The 22,178-nt window shown below is 42.9% G+C and overlaps 1 protein-coding gene across 1 annotated transcript in view; it reads right to left on the bottom strand.

Moving 5' to 3' along the window:
- SDCCAG8 (SHH signaling and ciliogenesis regulator SDCCAG8) overlaps window positions 1-22,178 on the bottom strand; it is a 1,727,915-nt gene that overhangs the window by 997,295 nt on the left and 708,442 nt on the right. Inside the window, exon 10 of the mRNA XM_044058322.1 lies at window positions 4,107-4,259. Coding sequence (XP_043914257.1) covers window positions 4,107-4,259 — 153 coding nt within the window. The remainder of the gene's footprint in view (window positions 1-4,106; window positions 4,260-22,178) is intronic.

Raw genomic sequence — 22,178 nt, 5'->3', positions numbered from 1 at the left:
AGGACCCTAGGATTTATTTATACCACATTTTTCCACTCCTCTGATTCCTTGAATAGGATCATTGGGGGGTGGAAAAACACACGCCTACCACAGACAAGATCTTACAGTCCTTTTCACACTTGGCTAACGTGTCTTTTACCTTGGGGCCAAAAAGAGAAGAGGCCTGTACAGGAGCATTCAGGAAGGAAGACTTAAAGGGATCCGCAAAATCACATAACTGCATCCAGGTGTGATGTCTCATGACAACACCTGCACCCGCTGCTCTAGCCACACCTTCGGAAGAATGAGAAATCAACCACATGGAGGAGTTAGTGATAGATTCCAGGGTGGCAAGCTGTGAGGCAACTTTGTCATATACCCCATCTGCAACTTGTCCTGCAAGGGTTTCTGACTGTTCTGAGATTAGATCTCTCTGACGCCGGGTGAAGTGTGCCAGATAGTTCAGGGACCGGATGGCAAGGGTTGCTGAAGAGTACACCCACTTCCCAAGTCTGCCTATCGCCCGAGACTCCCTGTTAGGGGGATGGACAGTAGAGCTCTCCTCAGCTAGCTCTTTCTTACTGGCCGCAACCACAACCATAGCATCTACTGGGAGGTCCTTGAACCAGCATGGACTGTCCTCTGGAGGAGAAAGAATTTTGTCTGATCTCTGGGAATAAGTTCAATGGTATCTGGATTCTTCCAGGCACGGTGCACTATGAGCTGGACCAAGTCATCTGCAGGCAGGGTCACCCAGGAAGCAGAGGGTCGGGCACTGAAAGCTTGCAAGAATACAGACTCCTCCTAGGAAGGGGTGGTGTACTTCCAGTCCCCCTGCTGCTTTAGGATTGCCAGTACATCTCTAAAGGAGACATCCTCAGGGGGCGACAGTGGGGACCCTTCCCCTTCATCGTAGTCTGCATCATCTGTGAGGGATTCTTCAGGGGAATCAACATGCTTCCTCTTGCACGATCTCTTGCGAGGTACCTCCTCTGTGGGGGCATCTGAGAAGGACTCTACAGAGTGGGTACCTTGTGGAAGGATGTCTTGAGGTTCCAGCACCCGGTATCCTTGAGTAGTGGGCTGTGTCAACTGTGGCTCAGAGGAAAGATATATATGGGTCTCTGGCACCAAAAGTACCAGCTGGGAGCCTGCTGAGGCAAGCACCCTCTCCATCACCTGGAATGTAGGTCTGCCCAAAGAGGGATGGGAGCCTGGAACTGAGAAAGACAACCTCAGGACCGGGGTCACACCATGGTCCGACAAACCCACACCCAGGGAAGGAGCCACGGGAGGATCCAGTTCCACCAAAGCAACCAGAAAACCTTAGTAGACGGCACTGCGAAAAAACACTCACCACATTAGGAATCATGGTGCCAAAAGACTAGTGTCGATCCAGAGGATGGTCCGGCTCCAAATGAGTCAAAGGCCAAAGGGTAGACTCTGAAGCCATGGTAAGGTCTACCAATGGAACCGAAGAAGCTGGAACCGGGATTGGCGTCAGTATTGAAAGCTACGATACCTACAGGAAGGTCAAAATAAGAAAGTATGTAGGAGTCGGTGGAGAAACATTCTCGGCTCTGGGTGGGAGGGAGGATCTGGAGGGTGTGGGAAAACCTCTGGCCGCCAGGAGCTGATCCACAAGCCTCACTATGTCCAGTTCCGGCAGGCTCCTGGAAGAGTGGGTGGATATCCCAGACAGGGAATCAGGATGCTCTAGGAAGAGGCTACATTGTTGACCAAGAAACAGATCCACCGAAGGGGAATATTGGGTCCAAGGAGTTATTTCATCTTTCCGCACTGTGATCGAAGACCAGTATGATGTACAGGAAGGGGGGAGTGACCAGTGTTGGGAATGCTGCTTTCGGTACCAAAAGGAAAGTCAGTATTGCTATCTGAATCGGTCTCAAAGGCTGAGGAAAAGGTGTCAAGGCTGGCACCATAGTCAGCTGCTGAGGTGCCGGAACAGAAGATGGCACCGTGGAAGGGGTTTGAGGTCCCAGTGCCAAGGAAGTAGGTGCCAATTTAGAGATTGTTGCTTTCAGCTTCAACGATTTGGATTCACTAGTGTGAGGAGAGAAGGGTAAGGATTTACTCCTCTTTTTATGCTCTTTCTTGGAGGGGATGACCCCCTCTGCCTCAGAGATAGCCTCCGCAAAAGGAGATTTAAGGAGACCTTTTAACATGAGCTTATTTTTACATTCTGCCAGCATGCGGGAGCTAAAAGCTTTACAAAACTCACAGGGGGGTTTCACAGATAGGTATGGCACCCCGAGACAGTAGACACAGGATGTATGACTGTCCACATTAGGCAACTTCCTGTCGCACTGATCACAGCACTTAAAACCAGTTGTACCCTTTTTTTTTCAGACATATTGGCACAAAAAAGGTATATAATTCGACCACAAAAGCTAAAATGATCAAACGCAGAAAGAAAACACACTCTCAACAACAAGGTAGAAGAAAGGAGTGTTTTTTTTTTTTCCTAAGAAGAGGAGGAAGGGGAAAGAGGAATACCAACAATGGTAATGGAAAATACTTTAGAGGTAAGGGAGGGCCTGTACCAGCAATGGTACAAAGAGTACCAAACTTGGTAAAAGGAGAAAGAAAGAGAGGGGCACTCACACAGATAAGTGACAGTATGTGACTAACAATAGACTAACAATGCATATAGAAATAACCAAAAAGGTTTGACAAGATACAATTTTGGAAAAAATCTTTAAAGGACTTAGCTGAGAGCTGGCTTGACACGTCTTGATTCGTACGCGGCCACCGAGATCTGGGGTAATATTAAGATGGGCACTATGGGTAAAACTTAGCTTGAGAGTTTTTTTGGCTGGAGCGAGCTTGTTATAAAGGCCGATTCGGTTCGAGGACGGAACCGACACCCATCAGTAAGGAATGAATGAAGATTAATAACATCAGATTAAACAGTTTCTCCAAAGAAAAAAATGTTTTTCAACTACTTTTAAAACTGACAGGAAAAATTACGCTCCTGTATAAAGTACATTTAAGTCTTGTGATAGTCTATTAAACACAAACTCCTACATTAAAAAAAAAAAAAAACTTTCCTAACCAGCTAAATACATTTAAAATGCGAAAGATTTTCTCTAAAGGGAACTTATCTGTCCAGCAACAGAACAGCATCTGGCCATCTATCCTCAAAAGCTTGCAGATGAGCACTCTTTTCAGCAGCAGGAAAGCTCTAAAGGCCTTGGTGTTCAAACCTGTGTTTTTAAGCTTTTCAGCTCAAACTGCCTAAAGGTTTGTGTGTGTGGAAGATGCCGTGAAACTTTGGAAGTTGGCTGGTTGTTATATTTTTGGCAGGATATAACCCATATAGCTAAAGCAACTACAGTAGTGATCAATATGATGAACATCAAAAGGACAGAGTTAAGACAAACTCAATTCATGGAAAGCCCTATTGTGATTTTCTCATCTTTTTTCATTGATATCAATTTATCTAAGTAAAATGTGATGAATGAATAAAGCTATGCAGAGCTCAGCAGTTATTATGATTCCTTTAAAGGCAGACCTTTCAGAATCCAACAGCTGGTATAAATCATGGAAGACAGGAGGTCATACAGTAGTTTCACGACATGACGGTCAACCTCTGGGCTGTAAACTGCTGTAACCACTGCAAGGACTCAAGGCTACAATCATGTAGCCCATGGCAAAGGAAGGTGTAGTAATCAAGCCTGCAAGAGATAAGTGTTATTTACAACTACTAGAAGGTTATCAGGAGGAACAGAATACTTCGGAGATGAACAAAGACTTAACAAAAACTTCCACTTGATCCTTCAAAGATCTTACTGAAGACAAACTCCAGTCTCTTTTCTCTATTAAAAATGGTCATAGATAGGCCAGGAGTACCAGATATTTGAACAGTGGCATACAAGACTCATCAGTGAAGAAACCAAAGTAAATGTTTCTGAATAATGACACAAGAATCATCTTACATGACGGTACTTTTTCATCTAAAAATTATAATATCTATTTCAACTTCTGTTGTTCCTCAATTTAAACTTGTCCAGGCCACAACCTTCCAACAATATAGATGATTTTTTCATATTTATAATGTGACAAAAATGAATAATTACAAAAAAAATCTGGAAACTTTGTCTTACATTTGATGTCAGCTCTTCTCTTTCTTTTTTCATTTCTTCATGGACTGTTTCCCTTGCATGTGCAATTTTAGTTTGCTGAGACAAAAGTTCCTTTTCCAGTCTTTCTTTTTGTCTCATCATCTCATTTCGTAACTGCTCACTCTGGACCAGTGCCTGTGAGTGCAAGGAAAAAAAATATTTACAATGCTGCATGTTTTACTGTGTAATTATAGGGGAAGGATACTCTTAGAATTCAAGAATCATTCTGGCTAATGTATATAAAGTGAAACATTACATATATGAAGTGTAGTACATTAAAAGCCATACTGAACAATTAGGACATTATGTTTAATTAGAATGCCGAACACTGCCTAAAATGAGGTTGCTCTTGCCAAACTAAATACACATTCACAGCTTTGGCAGTTTTCAGCATTTCCGCATTGCAACAAACACTGTTTATGGCAGTGTATAATGAAAAAGAGCAGAAATAATTTCTTTCTTTTGCTCAGCTGGCAATTTCACACAGCTAGAGTAAAAGTTCTTTTTTCCACAACTATTCTTCTTTATACATGTTGGCAGACCTCCTTCCATCATATACGGAACTCTGGATTCATGGCCCTGCTCCCAGCAGATTAGCACCATCCTCTTGACTCCCCATGCACTTCATCATATCACCCAACTAAGCCATGCACCACAAGATGCCCTCAAGAGCAGGGACTTCCTTTTAAATGAAAGTGTCCTTTCAGCAATCAGTGTCCCATGCTGGCTCAGGGTGAGTGGCTTTCTGTAGTGGGAAAAATAGATGCCACACTACCAGCAGGCTGAAGCAAGCCCAATCTCTGCATGTGCAGGATGAGGCCCCTACCCATTTTTACATTTGTTAGCAGACAAAGCTTTCACATCACATCATCACCCTTATGCTGCTCTCTGTTTCTCCTTAGTCACTGCAGCCTTACAGCTGTTTGTCACAGCTTCTACAGGAAGCTTTTAGAGCATGACACTCACCAAAGGCACTCAGTTTAAACTCCCAACTGGTCCTCTAGCATCCAGGGTTCCACACTGATCTCCTTGTGCTCATGTTACAGTTAGGAACAAAACCTCTGTGCCTGGAGGACAGTGGACAGCAAAAGCTCCTTTAGGAAAAGAGCACAACTATTTACAGTTACTTTTTTTTTTTTTTTTTTTTAAACAAAACAGTTATTTAATACAGTACAAGGATGTAACAGTGCAACATATTAACAATAAAATCAAGGTAAGCAAAGAGTTAAAACAAAATGTGTCTTAACAGCACAGTGGAACAAAAATAATAAAGGAAGCAAATGCAAAGGTCTCCCAAACAGTTAGGGCACGACCAACTTAAACATGTACACATTCCCACACTGTAACAAGTCTCATGTTTAAATTCATTTGTCTTTAAACCAAAAAACATGTCCCACTGCAATAAACAGTGTTGGAACAACATCAGATATCTACAAAAAGTTTCAGCACTGAAGCACGTCTGAAAACGTTTAATGTAGAAAACACACAAGCAACTAGTATAACATGTACAATCAGAGAACCTTACTAAACCACCCAATCAGTAGTAGCGATGGGTGGTATGTACCAGGGACTTAACACAAGCTTATGGAGCTGCACTTACTGGGGTTCAGTGGATTACCTGGACCTGTCGGCCAAGGGTAGACACATGCTGATCTATTCAGTGTAGCATGCCTGCAGCCCCGGACATCTAAGGGCATCACAGACCTGTTATTGATCAATCTCATGTAGTTGAAAGACACTTGTCCCTCTAAGAAGTTGGAGATGACTGCACAGGGCCGCATAACTAGTTAGCATGGTGGAGTCTCGTTCGTTATCAGAATTAACCAGACAAATCGGTCCACCAACTAAGAACAGCCATGCACCACAACCCACAGAATCGAAAAAGAGCTATCAATCCATGTATGTAATACTACTAGCTGCTCATGTGTTCTCTACATTAAACTTTTTTGGACGTGTTTCAGTGCTGAAACTTCTTGTGGATGTCGCTTGTATATAAGCACTGTGTTTGCATGGGTTTGAACTCAATTTACTGGAGCTGCTCAAAGTTGGGTGTTCTTTGCCAGAGATCTGAAGCACATCTAAGAGAATCCAAGGCATTCATTGAAATCTTCAACAAAGCCTATTTTTTATACTTATGTACTGCATTTCACTGAACTGTTGCTTCATTTTATACCATTTTTGCTGCTGTGACTGATTCATTCTGCACTTGCATAATTTGGTTCATCTGCGTTAAATAGCATAGGCTAGATTCAGATTTGTTGAATCTAGACTGTATCATATCACTTGAGCACTAAAACCAGCCATCTTACATTAAGAAGGCCCCTTGCACCCTCGTAGCAGATGTGTATTGCTCAGGACCCATCTGAGTTGGAGATTGCCGGAAAATTTTTTGTATTTAAGCACAGTGTTTGCATGCAGCTGCGCACCATGCAACAAGAGTTGGCAATGCCTTGTATAGACACAAACACCTAGAATCACATTTTTTTTCCCTGAACACCACTTAGTGAAACCATCTCAAGCTTCCCTGCTGCTCTCCTGGCAACTCGGTTGCATGCTGCTGCACTGCAGGCAGCTCAGCTAAGCACTGTCAAGCATCGCCCAACTTTCTTCACTAATTCTATACAGTTTTAAGTTCCCTTGCTAATCACAGAGGGATAGCTGATCTTTTGCTCTCCTACAAAGCAGGAATTACCTGCTGCTATGGACAGTCAGTTTCCTAAGATTTCCACAGCCAGCCTGATTGACATAGGCATCCTGAGGCAATGTAGCAATTGCCTCAAGTACATTGACAACTACCAGCTTTTAAAGCAAACATATACAGTACGTGAGAGATGTCACTATATAATGAAACTTGAATCAGTCCCCTCATGTAACAATAAACAAGACGTGAAAAAGGTTGCCAGCTCACACACGTCTCCGCTTACACAAGATAAAGTCAAGATACACAAACCTACACATACAGAAGTACTTACCAAGAGTTTACCAAAAGACCGGAGAGACCTCCCAAACGCAGACAAACCTCACATACTGGTACACAAACAGAATCCGCCAGTACACAACACATATAATGATGTCTCAGCAACTCAAGCCCCTATGGCAACACACATCAAAACGAAATTTCCTAGTCAGACAACTCAATAGTGAAACACACAGATGTCCCTCTCACCAGGCTGGATAAGGAGATGGTCAGTCAGCTGTCTGTCAGGTATCAGGATCTGCCAAGTCACGAACACACTCAAGTCACTCAGCAGCAATTACTGTTATGACTGTCTAGTACACACTGGATGTACCTCTCTGGACTATATGAAGAGAGACATGATAGCGCTCTCAGATTACGTGTGGCAGACAGGTATGCCCCTAGCCCTAAGCAGCATTCTACCTTCACCTAGGATGATGCCACAGTAGAGGCAAAAAATGATTGACTTTAACAAATTGGCTTAGTTTCTGGTGTCACGATGCAGTATCTGTCAGCCTGGGAAGACATGGTCAACAGACCTCGATGCTTCATCAGAGATTGCCTTCACCTGTCTCCTCAAGGCTTTAGGATATTGGCAAAGATGCTTGCCTCTGCCATAGAGATTCTTTTTAGGCTATGTCAAAACAAAACTTCCAATGCAGAAAAATAATCTAGACAAAAACTGAAGGTCATGCTGCTTAATGCTAGGAGCCTAAACAGTAAGCTGGACTCCCTAGAAGCACTTTTCACCTTGGAAGATGCTGACGTCTGTACAGTCACTGAAACTTGGTTCAAGGCCATAGAGAGTACCCCAGCTGTGCACGACTACAATGCCTTCCACACATTTAGACCTCAAAACAAGCGTTAAAGAACCAAAGGTGGAGGTGTATCCATTTTCATTAAATACAAATACACCTTGCGATGGGAGGAACAGTAAGAGTCTCTTGAGCTACTCCAGGTCTAAATAACTATAGGCAAAACACCCTACCACATCACAGCTAGCTACAGGTCACCCACTATGAACCAGAAGAAACACGCCACCTACCTGGACTTGCTTGAATTTTTCAGTATGCAGCCAAACACCTTGGTCATGGGAGACAAACTACTCATCCATCGACTGGGCGACTTACACAAGCACAAATATGACCTCACTGAGGTTCCTGAACTTTGTTAACTCAGATGCACTGGAACAGTTAGTCTGCACCCCAACAAGGGGCTCAAATGTCCTAGACCTAGAACTTACCAACATGGGGGCTTACTGCACTACCCTCAGTGTGCTGCCTGCACTAGTTAAGCCAGACCATAAATCTGTCTTGTTTGAAGTAAAGATAAGGCCTGACACCCCAACAGGATAAAAAAAATTCTCCAAAGTAAACTAACGCCTCATACATTCATAGGTTGGTACTAGGCTATCTGCCCTAAGGCCTATACAAGCCTAGCTATAACAATTCCCTGGATATTTATTCCCACAATATTTACTTCCCTGGACCCCTGTCTAGCAGGGCGACTGATGTGATCCCCAAAGTGAATTTCCTATCTCCCATCCAATCGTCAAGGTTCCTTTTGAAGAAGGCCAAGGAGGCGCTCTGCTCGACATGTATGGGCAGTCTATTCCAGAGTATGGGGAGTCTCTGGGTCAGGAACCTATCCCTCCAGCATGTTTTGTTTATTGTGATGACAAGGTTTAGATCCCTGGAGCATGTGGCTCTGAGGGATTGGGATTTCTTTAAGTGGAGCATGTCAAACAGCTCAGGGTTTGACATGGCCTTGTATGTTAAGCAGAGATCGTCTCTGAGTAGACAATATGCCACAGAGTATAGCTGGAGTTTTTTTTTACATGGTCAGCATAGGGCATCTGCATGATTGTACAAATGATTTCAAAGCCCCTGCTAACACAGGCAACAATGACTCCTATGCAGAGAAGTAAGCAAACACCCTATATAATCACTTAAGGAAATGTATTGTCTTGGCACTATCTGGCAGGACTAAAATCAGGTCCTCTGGCAAAACGAGCAACCCTGGAGGACTGCAAGTATAAATACGTTATACACAAAAGAAAGAAAGAAAAGTACAGTTTTGTACCTACCATAAATGTAGATGTTCGAGTGTTCACCCTGCTGCAGTCATCAAATTTGAGTTATCCTGCTGTCAGGCGGTCCCGCAGTTGGCCCGAATTCCAAAGTCTTGTTCTGGCATCGGTTGCTGTCACTTCTTCCATGACGTCAGTGTGCCAGGGGTATATAAGTGACATCCGATGCTATTTTCTTCAGTTTTTCTTGCCCCAGATGTCATGTGCCCCCAATAGGTAGGCAAAATATATATATGTATATACATATAGCTATATAAAAATAAAACAATACCCTTAGGCACAAGCAAATACACCACAGAGGTAGCATAGGATAGAGTGGTAGAGATAAGTTCAGAGGGGATGGAGGGAGGGTAACCTGGACTGCAGCAGGGTGAACACTCGAACATCTACATTTATGGTAGGTACAAAACTGTACTATGTTTATCGTGTTACCCTGCTGCAGTCATCACACTTGGGTTGAATCCGAAAGCTAAGGATGGGAGGTGGAGTCAAACAGGATTAGAAGAAGCTAGTAATCCCTGCAGAACTGCAGTGGCAAAACCAGCTCTAGTCTTAGAGTATAGAGGTAAGTGATAGTGCTTGGTGAAGGTGTGCACTGAACTCCAAGTAGCAGCTTCTAGAATATCCTTGGTTGGCACTCCCCTGAGAAAGGCTGCTGATGTAGCTGTAGCCCTGGTGGAGTGGGACCTAATGTTAGCAGGTACTGGTTTCCCATGATGTGTGTAGCAGAATCATATGCAATGTCCTATCCATTTAGAAATGGTCTGTTTTGAGATGGATTTTCCTTGTGATCCTGTAGCATAGGCTACAAAAAGCTGGTCAGTTTTTCTGAAAGCCTTGGTTTTATCCAAGTAGTAACGTAATTGCCTGTGAATGTCCAAAGAGTGCAGGAGTCTTTCTCCTTTGTTCTAGGGATTTGGGAAGAAGGTGGGCAAGTGAATGGTTTGGTTTAGGGCCACACTGGATACCACCTTTGGCATAAAGGAAGGATTAGTTCATAGAGAGACTCCTCATTTTTCATCAAGACAGAAAGGTTCCACTGCCATTAGTGCCTGTAACTCTGAGACTCTTCTAGCTGAGGTTATTGCTAGTAGTAGGGCAGTTTTCCATGAAATAAATTTTAAATCAGCTGAAAAAGCTGGTTCAAAGAGCGGCAATGTAAGCTTTTCCAGAACAAAGTTGAGATCCCAAGTAGGTGTTGGAGCTCTCCTTGGTGGTCTTAAGTTCTTAGCCCCTCTGAGGTACTGTCTTAAGAGTGGATGTGAGAATAAAGGAGGATCTGTGCTGTAATGAGCTGAAATTGCTGAGGCGTGGATCTTAATAGATGAAAAGGAAAGTCATTTGTGTAACATCTCCGTTAAATATTATAGAATATGAGGGATGTTTGGATCAAGGGGATTTAGGCCTTTAGCCTGGTTCCAGGCGCAAAATCTTTTCCATTTGTCTGAATATGCTTTCCTGGTGCTGGGCCTCCTGGCCTCCAGAATGACATCCATAACCGCTTTGGTAAAGGTGTTGGCTGGTTGTTTAGGTAATTTGCCATGCAGCCAGGTTTAAAGTCTTGAGCTGGCTGTGTAGAATCTGATTGTCTCGCTGGGTGAGCAGGTGAGGAATTTGTGGCAAAATCCATGGTGGGCCGTGGGCCATGTTCCTTAAAATTGGATACCAATGCTGGCGTGGCCAGTCTGGTGCAACGAGTATCATTTGTGGCCTCTCTAATCTGACTTTCAGCAGTACCTTTGCTAGAAGAGGCAGTGGAGAGAAGGCATACACTGTCAATGTTTTCCAACTGAATGAGAGGGTGTCCACTTTCCAAGCTAGTGGATGGAAGGTCCTTGTGCAAAATTTTTGAAGTTGGTGGTTGTGGGGGCTTGCAAACAGATCTATGTCTGGGCGTCCCCATCTTTGAGCTATCATTGCTAACACTTGTGGATCTAGTTTCCATTCATGTGGATCAATGATGTTTCTGCTTAGGTCGTCTGCCAATGTGTTTTTCTTTCCTGGCAGGAATTGTGCTTGTAATTGAACCTGGTAAGATAGTGCAGTGTTCCACAAGGTCATTGCTTGCCTGCATAGAGGGTAGGAATGTGTGCCCCTTGCTTGTTTATGTACCACATGACTGTGGTATTGTCCGTCTTTATTATTAGTTGTCCTGGGTGTAGAAGGCCCTTGAAAGCTGTTAGGGCATTCTGTACTGCTAGCATTTGTTTTTGATTGATATGCAGATGCCTCTGATCTGTAGTCCATTTGCCCTGAATGCACTGCCCCTGCCATGTGTGCTCCCCAGGCATAGTCCGATACATCTGTTGTCATTGTTTGCCTGGCTGTGGGTAAGGTGAAAGGCTGACCCTTGTTGAGGTGACATGCCTGTGCCCACCATAGAAACTCCTGTTGAAGGCAGGGAATGGTGGTATCATTGTTTCCAAGCTGTGGCTGTGTTGAGTCCATACACTTTTCAGGTACCATTGTAATTTCCTCATATGCAGTTTTGCAAATGGTATTAGAAGTATACAAGATGCCATGAATCCCAAGGCCTGCAGAATTTTTCTTGCAGGGAGTTGGGTCTTTGTTGCCATTATTTTGAAATATTGAAACAGCTGTCGTTGCTTGTCTGGCATGAGATAAGCCATCTGGGCTGTTGTATTCAAGCTGGCACCCAGGAATATTATGTTTTGTGAGGGCACTAGTTTTGAGTTCTTTTCGTTTACTGTGTACCCTAGGCAACTTAGAAGGTGTTTGACAAATGCCAGATGCTTTAAAAGAATGTCCTTGCTTTCTGATTGAATAAGGCAGTCGTCCAGATATGGGTAATATTTGAATTCCTCTTTGTCTGCAGTATGCAATTACTGGTGCCAGGCATTTTGTGAAGACCCTGGGTGCAGTAGATAAGCCAAAGGGCAGTGCAGAGAATTGATAATGCGTTGAACCTGCAATGAAGCAGAGGTATCTTCTGCAATTTTGTCTGATAGAGACATGCAGGTATGCCTCCTTGAGGTCCAAAGTGACTAGCCAATCATTCTTGCCCAGCATGGGAAGAAGCTGCTGTAGTGTTAGCATCTTGAATTTTGGTACTTACAGATAGGTGTTCAGAATTGAAAGATCCAGAATGGGTCTCCATGCCTTGTCCTTTCTTGGGACTAGGAAGAGTCTTGAGTAAAATCCTTGTCCTTGCTCCTGTGTAGGTACCTGTTGAATGTCTCTCATGTTCATGAGAGCTGTAATTTGTTTTTGTGCCTCTGCCCATTGATTTGGTGGCAGGTTTGGCATTCCTTTGATCCTTGGTAAGGTATGAAAGTGGAATCTGTATCCTTGAGAGACAATGTTTAGAACCCATTTGTATTTTGTGATGATGTGCCAGTTGTCTGCAAAAAATGCTAGTTTTCCTTGCAAGGGAGTTGCCAGGAGAGATTTGCTTGGTAGTTTGAGGATAGAGTCATTGTGTTTGTTTTCTGATAGCTTGGGGCCTGTCTTCTCCTCCTTTCTGGGTAGCAGAACCCCATTGGCAAGGTTTGTAAGGGCCCTGTGACTGATCTCTGCCCCTTGGGCGTCTGTCTTTGCCCCTCTGTGATCTGTCTGAAGCTGGAAAGGACCAGTTTTTTGTTGGCCAATTTCTGCTGAAGTGAGGGGGTTGTACCTGCAAAAAATCCTTGACCGTTTGCATAGACTTTGCCTTATCCTCCATTTTCTTTAAAACTTCTTCTGCTTTGACACCAAATAATACATCCTGCTGTAAAGGTGCATCCAATAATTTTGCTTTAACATGGTCAGGGAGGGTTTGTTCTTTTAACCAAGCATGTCTACGTATGACAGAGCCAGTAACAGCTACTCTACAGGAAGCTTCCAATGAATCAAATCCGCATTGTAAAGTATGTTTGCCCACCTGTTCAGCTGCATGCAACAGATCCTGCATTTCCTTGAATTCAGGCTGTTCAGAATGTGTGCTCATTTTTTGTTTTAACTGAGACATTAGGAATTGTTGATATTTCAACATGTGGAACTGGCAATTTAATGCTCTCATAGCCAGAGCTGCCGAGGTGTATATTTTCTTTCCCCATCTATCTAGGGCTCTGGAATCCCTGTCAGAGGGCATAGGATTTTTAGCCATAGAAGCTTTTGCTCCCCTAGGACCCTGGGAAATTGTTTCTGGGTCAGCTACAGGGCTTTTATAAAGGAATTTGTGTGAGTCAGGTACCCTGTAGTAGCTGACTGGTTTGGCTGGAGCAGGAGGTAGAGAGTCTGGATTTAAACTAGACTCCAAATAAACATCATCCACAATATCTAAAACAGGAGGGATAGCAAGAGGTCTGTGCTGGGGTAGTAAAAGGAACTCTCAGAGCTTTTTCTTAGAATCAGAGTAATCCTGGCCTTCCCAGTGGAAATGTTCCCTCATAGTATGTAAAGTTTCCCCAAAAGAGTAGTCTTCAGGGGGAGATGCTGAGGGAATACAGTCTTCAGCATCAGAATCTTCATAAGGTGGAAAAGTGTAATCCTGTTCCTCAGAAGAATCTGAGGAGAGAGAAACTTGTTCAGAGGATGCATAATCCTCCTCTTGTCTTGGTCTTTTATCAGGAGGGGGATGGGGACCCTTGATAAAGGTAATCAAATCTTCAGCCATGTTAAGCATCTGTTTCTTAGGCATGGGGCCTTGAACTGTAGACTGATGTACATTTTTCTTAGGTTTTAAAGGAGTTTTAAGTTTAGCATAAGATTTAATGGTGAATGTAGTCTGTCTGAAGACACCTTCTGCAACCGAAGGTGTTTCCACTGCACTGGTGTCTAGTTCTGCTCCAGTGTCGGTAGATGGCTGCGGCGGCCTAGTAGACTCCGCTTGGGAATCCGCAGCTGTCTGGGGTTCCAGTTCTGCGGTCGTCAGGGGCTGCGTAGGTGCCTCACTGAAAACCGGAGAACTGGCGACAGGCCCAGCTGAGGCCTCAGGGTCTGGCTTATTCCTAGGCTGCCAGTCCTTATCCTTGCGTTTTTTATGAATGGCAGTCGTCGGCTGCTCTGACTGCATGATATAATTAAATTTCCTACAAAAGTAATGCCGTGTGACGTCAAAACGGCGTTTGATAGTTCATTTATTAAACCTAGCGCAAAACCGACAACCTGTAACGTTGTGGTCTGGGCCTAGGCAAGGAATACAAAAGGAGTGGAAGTCCTTATGAGGAATTTGCTTCCCACAAGAAATGCAATTATTAACTTTTTCTGACATCGGACTGAGGCAAGAAAATGTTCCCCAACGGGGTACTTAGCTTTATTGAAGACTTCGGACTGAAATTCAAAACGGAAATCTCAGGTGTCGGCCGACCGGCACTTGTGAACTGGCTCTGCTTTGGGCACCGCGCAGCAAGAAAGACTGGAGAAAATGGCGTCGGATGCCACTTATATACCCCTGGCGCACTGACGTCAGGGAAGAAGCGACAGCAACCGACGCCGGACCAAGACTTTGGAATTCGGGCCGACTGCGGGACCGCCTGACGGCAGGATAACCCAAGTGTGATGACTGCAGCAGGGTAACACGATGAACATCTGATATCCAAGAAACAGAAGGAATGTACACAGCAAAGGAAGTTTATTGTACATAGCCTAAACAGGCAAATCAGAAACCTTGTAAAGTCCTGTAAAGTAAGTTACAAGAGTAGACTGGCATCCCTAGTTAAAGCCAATCATAAGGCATTCTTTAGCTACATCTGAAACCTCAAAGGGAATACCCAGCTGTGCAATGAACTTACAGTGGACAGCACCACTCAGATGGACCCTGAAGAAATTGCCAACCTGCTGGCTGACAGACTTGGCAACAATTTCACCCCACTGTCCCCACCAGCCATACCCCATAGTGACACTTGCCCTCTACCATTTATCTCCAAAGAACAGGTCTTTTGCTCTCCAAGGCCAAAAATATGGCCTCTATGGGACCAGATAATATCTCGGGCTGTATACTAAACAATTTAAAACAAGACCTAGTGGAACCACTTCACTCTCTCTTTAACCACAACCTGAGCATTGGTTTTGTGCCAGAAGAGTGGAGAATAGTAATCCCCCTTACACAAAGGGGAGGGGGGTCCATCAACCAACCCTAGGAACTATAGGCTCATTGGCCTGACCAGCCTTATCTGCAAAGTCATGGAAAGAGTCACTATGGACCTTATCAACCAGAAGATAGGCAACCTTCAAGATGGTTTCATCAAGGGTAGATCCTGTTCATTAAACCTGGTGAACTTTGAGAACATCACCAAAGCCCCGGATGAGGGTAAAGAAGTACACACTGCCTACCTTGTTTTAGCCAAGGTGTTTAACACAATTCTCCACTCATGGATCATTGAGAAACTCTCCCAGCTGGGTAACAACCCATTCATCACTAGATTACAGCAAGACTGCCTCACAGAATGCAGACTGTTAAAGTTTGGGAATCCACCTCCACCAGTAGACCAGTTGCCAGTGGTGCACAACAGGGATCTGTACTGAGCCCTGTACTGTTTGGAATTTATTTTTCTGAAGTCCAGTCAAAACGTGATGGCCTGTGGCTTACTAAGTTTGGAGACAACTGTAAACTGGGCACAATCATAGAGTCCCCGCCAATGATGTCAACAAATTACAGAAGGGACTGACAGACAAATGACTGGTACCAGGGCCATGAACTGAAACTAAATGCAAAAAAAAAAAAAATCTTCATTATCTCCTTTGGCAGAGAAGTAGCCCCTGCTGGTTACAATATAGACAGCACCCCTCTAAGCTCAAATGCAATGGTGCATGATTTGGGAATGCAGGTTGATAGCAATCTAAACTTCGATCACCATGTGTCCACAGTAGTAAGAAAAGCCTTCTACACTGCCTATCTCATAAATAAGGGAATCGCAACCAAGACCAGGAAGGTCATTATTCAGCTGTACTAGGCCCTTATCAGACCACTGATTGAGTACAATGCTCCCTTCTCTCTGCACCTCACTAGACACCTGCAGCAGCTGGAGAGACCGCAGAGGTTTCTAACAAAGAGAATTCAGGGTCTCCAAGACATGACCTACATGGAAAGACAAAGTCCTATCACCGTATTCTGTATTGTACGGGTTGCTGAGACACAACCTGTGCCTGGCCTACAGAGCAGTCTCTGACCCTGCCCTACTGGAAATGCTGCACATCTGCAAATCAAATGGGACAAGAGTCACTCTCTCCAAAGTGTTCATCCTCCTCTGCGACATTAATAGAACTTGTGCAAGAGACAGATGTGTCTCCAGAGATTGCCGCCCCTCTGGAATAAGCTCCCACTTCAAGTGAAGCAGAGCTCCTCAATGACCCTATTTAAGCTCAACCTTGACAATTGGATGGGAAACCACAAATTCACCCTGGGGTGGCATCTATGGCCCTCATGGACAGGGGCACTCAGTCCTCATCATAGTAGTGCTCTGCAAACAATGACCATCTAACTATGGTCAACTAGGGTACTCAGGGTTTTTACATGGCTAGAGTTGAAAAGTTCCTAGGGCCCTTCAATGAACCTATATTGCATGATGCTAAGCATCTGAATTAGTGAACACTTTTCTTTCACTAAATGTGCCATAAACAAGTCCACAATGACAACCACTGGTAGTCTAGGTTCCTAAAACCTTTAGCATCCATGGGTGCTATTTCCTGCTCAGGTCTCTTGGACTAAATGGGTTATCCAAAAACAGTAAAACACTTAGGGGTTTCAAGAGTTGGTTGGAAATTTTATTTTCTGGTTAAGCTCTTTCATCCTTGAAAAGATGAAGACTGCATCAAAATCATCTCAGCGTTCCATCATCCAAGAGAAACGGGTTTCAGCTAACACAACTGGAGTTCCTAGACAGACCAACATCAATTTTTCTTTCAACGGCTACACATTTCGGTCTCATTTTTGCAGGTTATACCAATAATAAGGGTATGTTACATCAACTGCTAAATACCTTAGAAAAAAAAATGTCCAGTGGTAGTGAGCAATGCCTTTTTACAAGAATGTATTTGTGTTACTAGAGTACCTCAAGGTTTTCGGTTATGGAAGTGACACAATGGTTTACAAGATGATTCCTCATTTTTCACTGATTGATGGATTTATTCAATAACACTTATTCAGATAAGTGTTTCCATTTTTTGATCTGTTTTTAAATTAATTTTAACAGTCTATCTGCTTTAGCTAAGGTCTTTAAGTCTATATTTGTAATTCCAGTATATAATTGCATTGCATTTTGCTGTTTAAGTATTCTGTTATTAAACCCTACATTCATTCTTGTGTGTGTGTATGTCATGCTAGTTCAGGACACAGTTTTGCATTAAGGCAGTTCCAAGCCAGTCAGCTCAGACTTTAGGGTCTAATTGTTTTTTGACTCCCACCCAGGCTTATTCAGTTTTCTTAAACCCGATGTATCCGTTGCTGCCTGCCTCTTACGATAATTTGAAACAATTTCCTCTCTCTCCCTATTTACTGGCTGTTGAGAATAAGCACATAAGTATCATTTTGGAAAATCTCTCCCCTTAAACTACTCACCAGGCTAAAAGACCTTTGAAAAAGTTGCTTAATATTGGACTGTACGTATTCTGCTTGTACTGATTTTATTATCAAATTAGTGATATTTTACAATTAGTTTACCGGTTCTACCTGGTGGCAGAAGATGATTTCCAGGCTAGCTGTTTTGGATTGAAATTTAAATACTCAGTAGCAAGTCCACCCAAACACTATTCTAAAACTTAACTCCAGGAAGTCATTCCTCTTGTTATCATGGACTGGCACTTCCCCACAACTTCTCCAGCCAGCTTGATTGGGATGGGTATCTTGAGACTTTGTTTGTGTCTTTCGGCTTTTCCCGGTTAGGGGTCGCCACAGCGGAACTCCAGTCCGCTAATGATTGGCAGTAGATTTTTACATGCTGGCTTGCCGGGCCTAACGCACAACCTTCAATGAAGGAGCACCCATTCACGCATGTCGACACACAGAAGACACTCTGAGAATCGGATGGGTATCTTGAGACTCAGACACCAAAATTGTCAGCAGTACACCACACATCATACCTCTCTAAGGCCATCACAATACACAATCTATCATATGCAGAGGTTCTAAAGATTAACATGCCTAAACCTCAAAAACCTCCAAAATACAACACAGGCATAAAGCACACAGTATCTTAAGCCTACTTCCTCATGTAGTACAAGGAGTCCCAAAGTCAGAGATACTGAGCCCGTAAAGCAGGCACTGACCCAATTCAAACATTCATGCTACAGGTGACTCCATTGTAAGGTTTACAAAAGTGCCTCTTACCAGGCTGAACAAGGAAAGAGTGACAGTCAGTTGCTTGTCTGGTGCTAGACTCCATCAGATCACACATGCACTCATGTCTTTTAACAAGTACTGGTATAACTGTGTCATAATTCATTCTAGTATCAGTGACTTGAGGTGAACCTCCCTGGACTATATGAAGCGAGTCATGATGGAGCTCTCAGACTGTGTTTCCAAGGCAGGTATATGCCTAGCATCTTACCTTCTCCAAAGATGATGCCATGATATGAGAAAAAATAACTGACTTCAATAATTGGCTTAGCTTTTGATGTCATTCAAAGGGGTTGAATATTTGTCCGCCTGGAAGGATATGATCGACAGACCACGCTGCTTTAACAGGGATGGACTACATCTGTCCCCTCTAGGGTTTCAATTATTGGCAAAGACATTGTCCACCCCCACAGTGCCATTTCTATGCAATACCAACCTGATAAATCTACCAACAAGTAAAGGAAAATATGAAGGTGGTGTCGATCAATACTAGGGGGCTTAAACAAGAGAATCGTCTCCCTACAAGACCTTCTCACGCTGGAGGACACTGGCATCTATATAGTCACTAAAACACGGTTTAAAAATCACAGAAAGCACTCCAGTTGTGCTGGGCTATAATGCTTTCCACACATTTAGACTAGCTGCTGTACAGGTGGGGAAAAAAGGTGGAGGTATCTCAATCTACATCAAGAAGAGACTCGCATCAAGGCTGGTAAAACAGCATGCTGCACTAGAGCTTTATGCACATATCAACATCAGAAAGGTCCTGTACTACATATTACCTAGCTATACAACTCCCTTTATAACAAAAGAACGCCACAATGCCTATCTACATGAACTAGAATCACTCAGTACTGAACCCAATACCATTTTACTAGGTGATCTAAACTATTCAAGCTATAGACTGGAAAATCTACATCACCACTAGAGCACAAGAACAGAGACTCCTGGACTTTGTAAATACAAACACCCTGGAACAATTCAAGTATCTTCTAGGGGGACTAACACCCATGATCTTGTCCTTACTAATATGGGAATATTTTGCACCATCCCTTGCATATCTTTTTCACTTGATAGATCTAACCATAAACCGGTCTCCTTCAAAATAAAACTAAAACCAAAGATCCCATCCACCCAAGGTACATTTAGAAATTTCTTTAAGACAAGCTACTTACTCCTAAGTGATACACTGGCAAGCTTCAAATCCCTACCATACCCAATTAACTCCACTAAATTGATGGAAATGCACATCAACATTCACCACCACACTATACCAGCATGTCAACAGCTGCACAGATGCAGATGTACTCGTATAGGAACAAGTGCAGGTCAAACCCAAGAAAAAAACATGGTCGAACCATACTATCAGGTTTTGTACCAAGCAAATGGAGAACATCTACAGTCATTCCACTGGATAAAGGAGGACCTTCCACAGAACCTGGCAATTACAGACACAAGTCTGATCAGCTTCAAATGCAAAGCCTTGGAAAGACTTATGTAATTTACCAGTCAGGACATACGGACCTCCACACACTGAACCTGCATCAGTTTGGATTCATCAAGATCAGGTCATGCTTATGCAACCTGGTGGATTTTTTTATGAAAAGGTCACCAAAGTAATGGATGAAGGTAAAATAGTGCACACTGCATACTTCGACCTGGCCAAAGCTTTTGACACAATTCCCCACTCAGGCAAAGTAGAAAAGCTAAACAAACTGGGAATAAAGCCCTGCGTCACCCTCTGGATTGCCAAATGACACACAGATAAGGATCTAGATAATCAAAATAGAGGAGGTTACTTCCACAAAGAGACCAGTCACTAGTGGAATACCCCAGGGTTCTGTGCTGGGACCTCAACTGATTGGCATCTACTTTTCTGAAGTAAAAGCCAATACCAAAGGGATCTGGCTGACTAAGTTTGCAGATGATTGCATGCTAGGAGCAGTCATTGAATCCCCAAATAACTTACCCACCCTGCACGAAGGTTTGGCTCAAACAAATAACTAGTGCCAAAAAGAAGGACTGAAACTAAATGTTAAAAATGCAATATTGCTATCAATTTTGTTAAGTCATCTATCCCAGGGGAAATACCTTGACAATATGCCCCTAAGAGTGGATACATTTCGGCATTTGTGAACGTACATGGTCAGTGATCTAAGTTTTGTCCAACACATTTCTATTTTTGTAAGAAAGGCGCTTATAAACATAGTGATCGTATCTACATCTGGGGATGTCATTGTCCCACTTTACTCAATCCTCATTAGACCAGGCTTTGAATATAATGCACACTTTGGCATGTATCTGTCCAGACACATGCAACACCTGGAATGTCCACAGAGATACCATACTAAAAGGATACAAGGTCTAAAGAACATGTCCTACATGGACCAACTCCAATCCCTAACACTATACTCAGTGTCCTCCAGACCAGAGGTGACCTGTGTCTGGCATACAATGCATCCTCTGACCCATTACTGATGGATTTACTGCACATCAGTAAATCAAATGGCATCAGAAATACTCAGTCTAGGGATCGATACCTCGTCGGCAATATCAACAGAATAGTTTGGAGGGATAGGTATATCTCTCAAAGAATACCACTGTTGTGGAACTAATTTTTCATCCACATAAAACAAAGTTCATCCCTGTCCCTATTCAAGTGTGATGTAGACTTATGGGATGGGAAACAGAAAATTTATCCCATGACTGTCCCCGCACTACTAGTGGCCAGAGGCACCTCCTAAATGCTTTATCCCATACACGGGTTCCTTCAAATTATCTATGGTATGATTCGAGTTATTCTCATAAGGGTAATATATAACTGACCATGAGATGGGTAAGCCCAGTGTAAAACCAAATGGGATAGGTTATTTCAAGCACAAAAAAGGGAAACTGGCTAGGCTTAAAATGGCCTGCAAGGATAGCTAGCCTAGTGCTTACCTATGAACACTGAATTAGAACGCATGCATATTCTTACTAGATACAACAAACACATGATGGAAAATTTATTAAATTCACTAAAGGATATTAATGAGATCAATCGATCACTAATGATTTATTTTTTGAATCCCATTCCAAACTTTTAATATTTTTTTCTAAAGTGGACAAATTAGGAGATTCAGTTGAAATATTTAAGAAAAAAACAGTTACATAGACATAAATCTGATTATAATGCAGTACGTGCCTATCCTGTTAAAACATCAGTGATAACACCTTCATCACCATGTTCTGGTAGATGAACAAGATCCTCCTCCTTGCTTGGAATTTTATTTCCTAAGACAATCTCGGAGATTAATGAATCATCAGCAGGTTTCAACAAAGAGCCTTGAATTCTCTCAGAACTATTACAACTTCCAGCAAAAAAAGGGGACGAGGCAGATCATAACAAACTTGTTCAGAAGTTGACTATTATATCTAGTCTGAGTTTTACTGTGCAAATTGGTAGAGACGATTTTAATAACTGCAATTTTAGTGATTCAGAGATATCACCTATTTTTCTTAACATAAAGAAATGTGGGTTTATGTTTGGGCCATCTGTGAGAGCTGATTTTACCTATTTTTTAAAACTAGTGATTTAAAACTCTTCAGTTGTAAGTTGAATTATCAGTGTTTTTTAATGGAAAAGAAGAAGAACAGACCTTAGATTTTAAAAGGTTTAGTACCTTTCCACCTCTGCTCCATCTATCAGTAAAATCTGATAAACCTGGTCAGCAAGAAATTATATTTTTTTTAGTA

This window comes from Protopterus annectens, chromosome 1.part2 (assembly GCF_019279795.1).
Source record: "Protopterus annectens isolate FY-2018-M chromosome 1.part2, PAN1.0, whole genome shotgun sequence".
In the NCBI taxonomy this organism is placed as follows: Eukaryota; Metazoa; Chordata; order Ceratodontiformes; family Protopteridae; genus Protopterus; species Protopterus annectens.
This window is presented reverse-complemented; position numbering and strand designations above follow the sequence as displayed.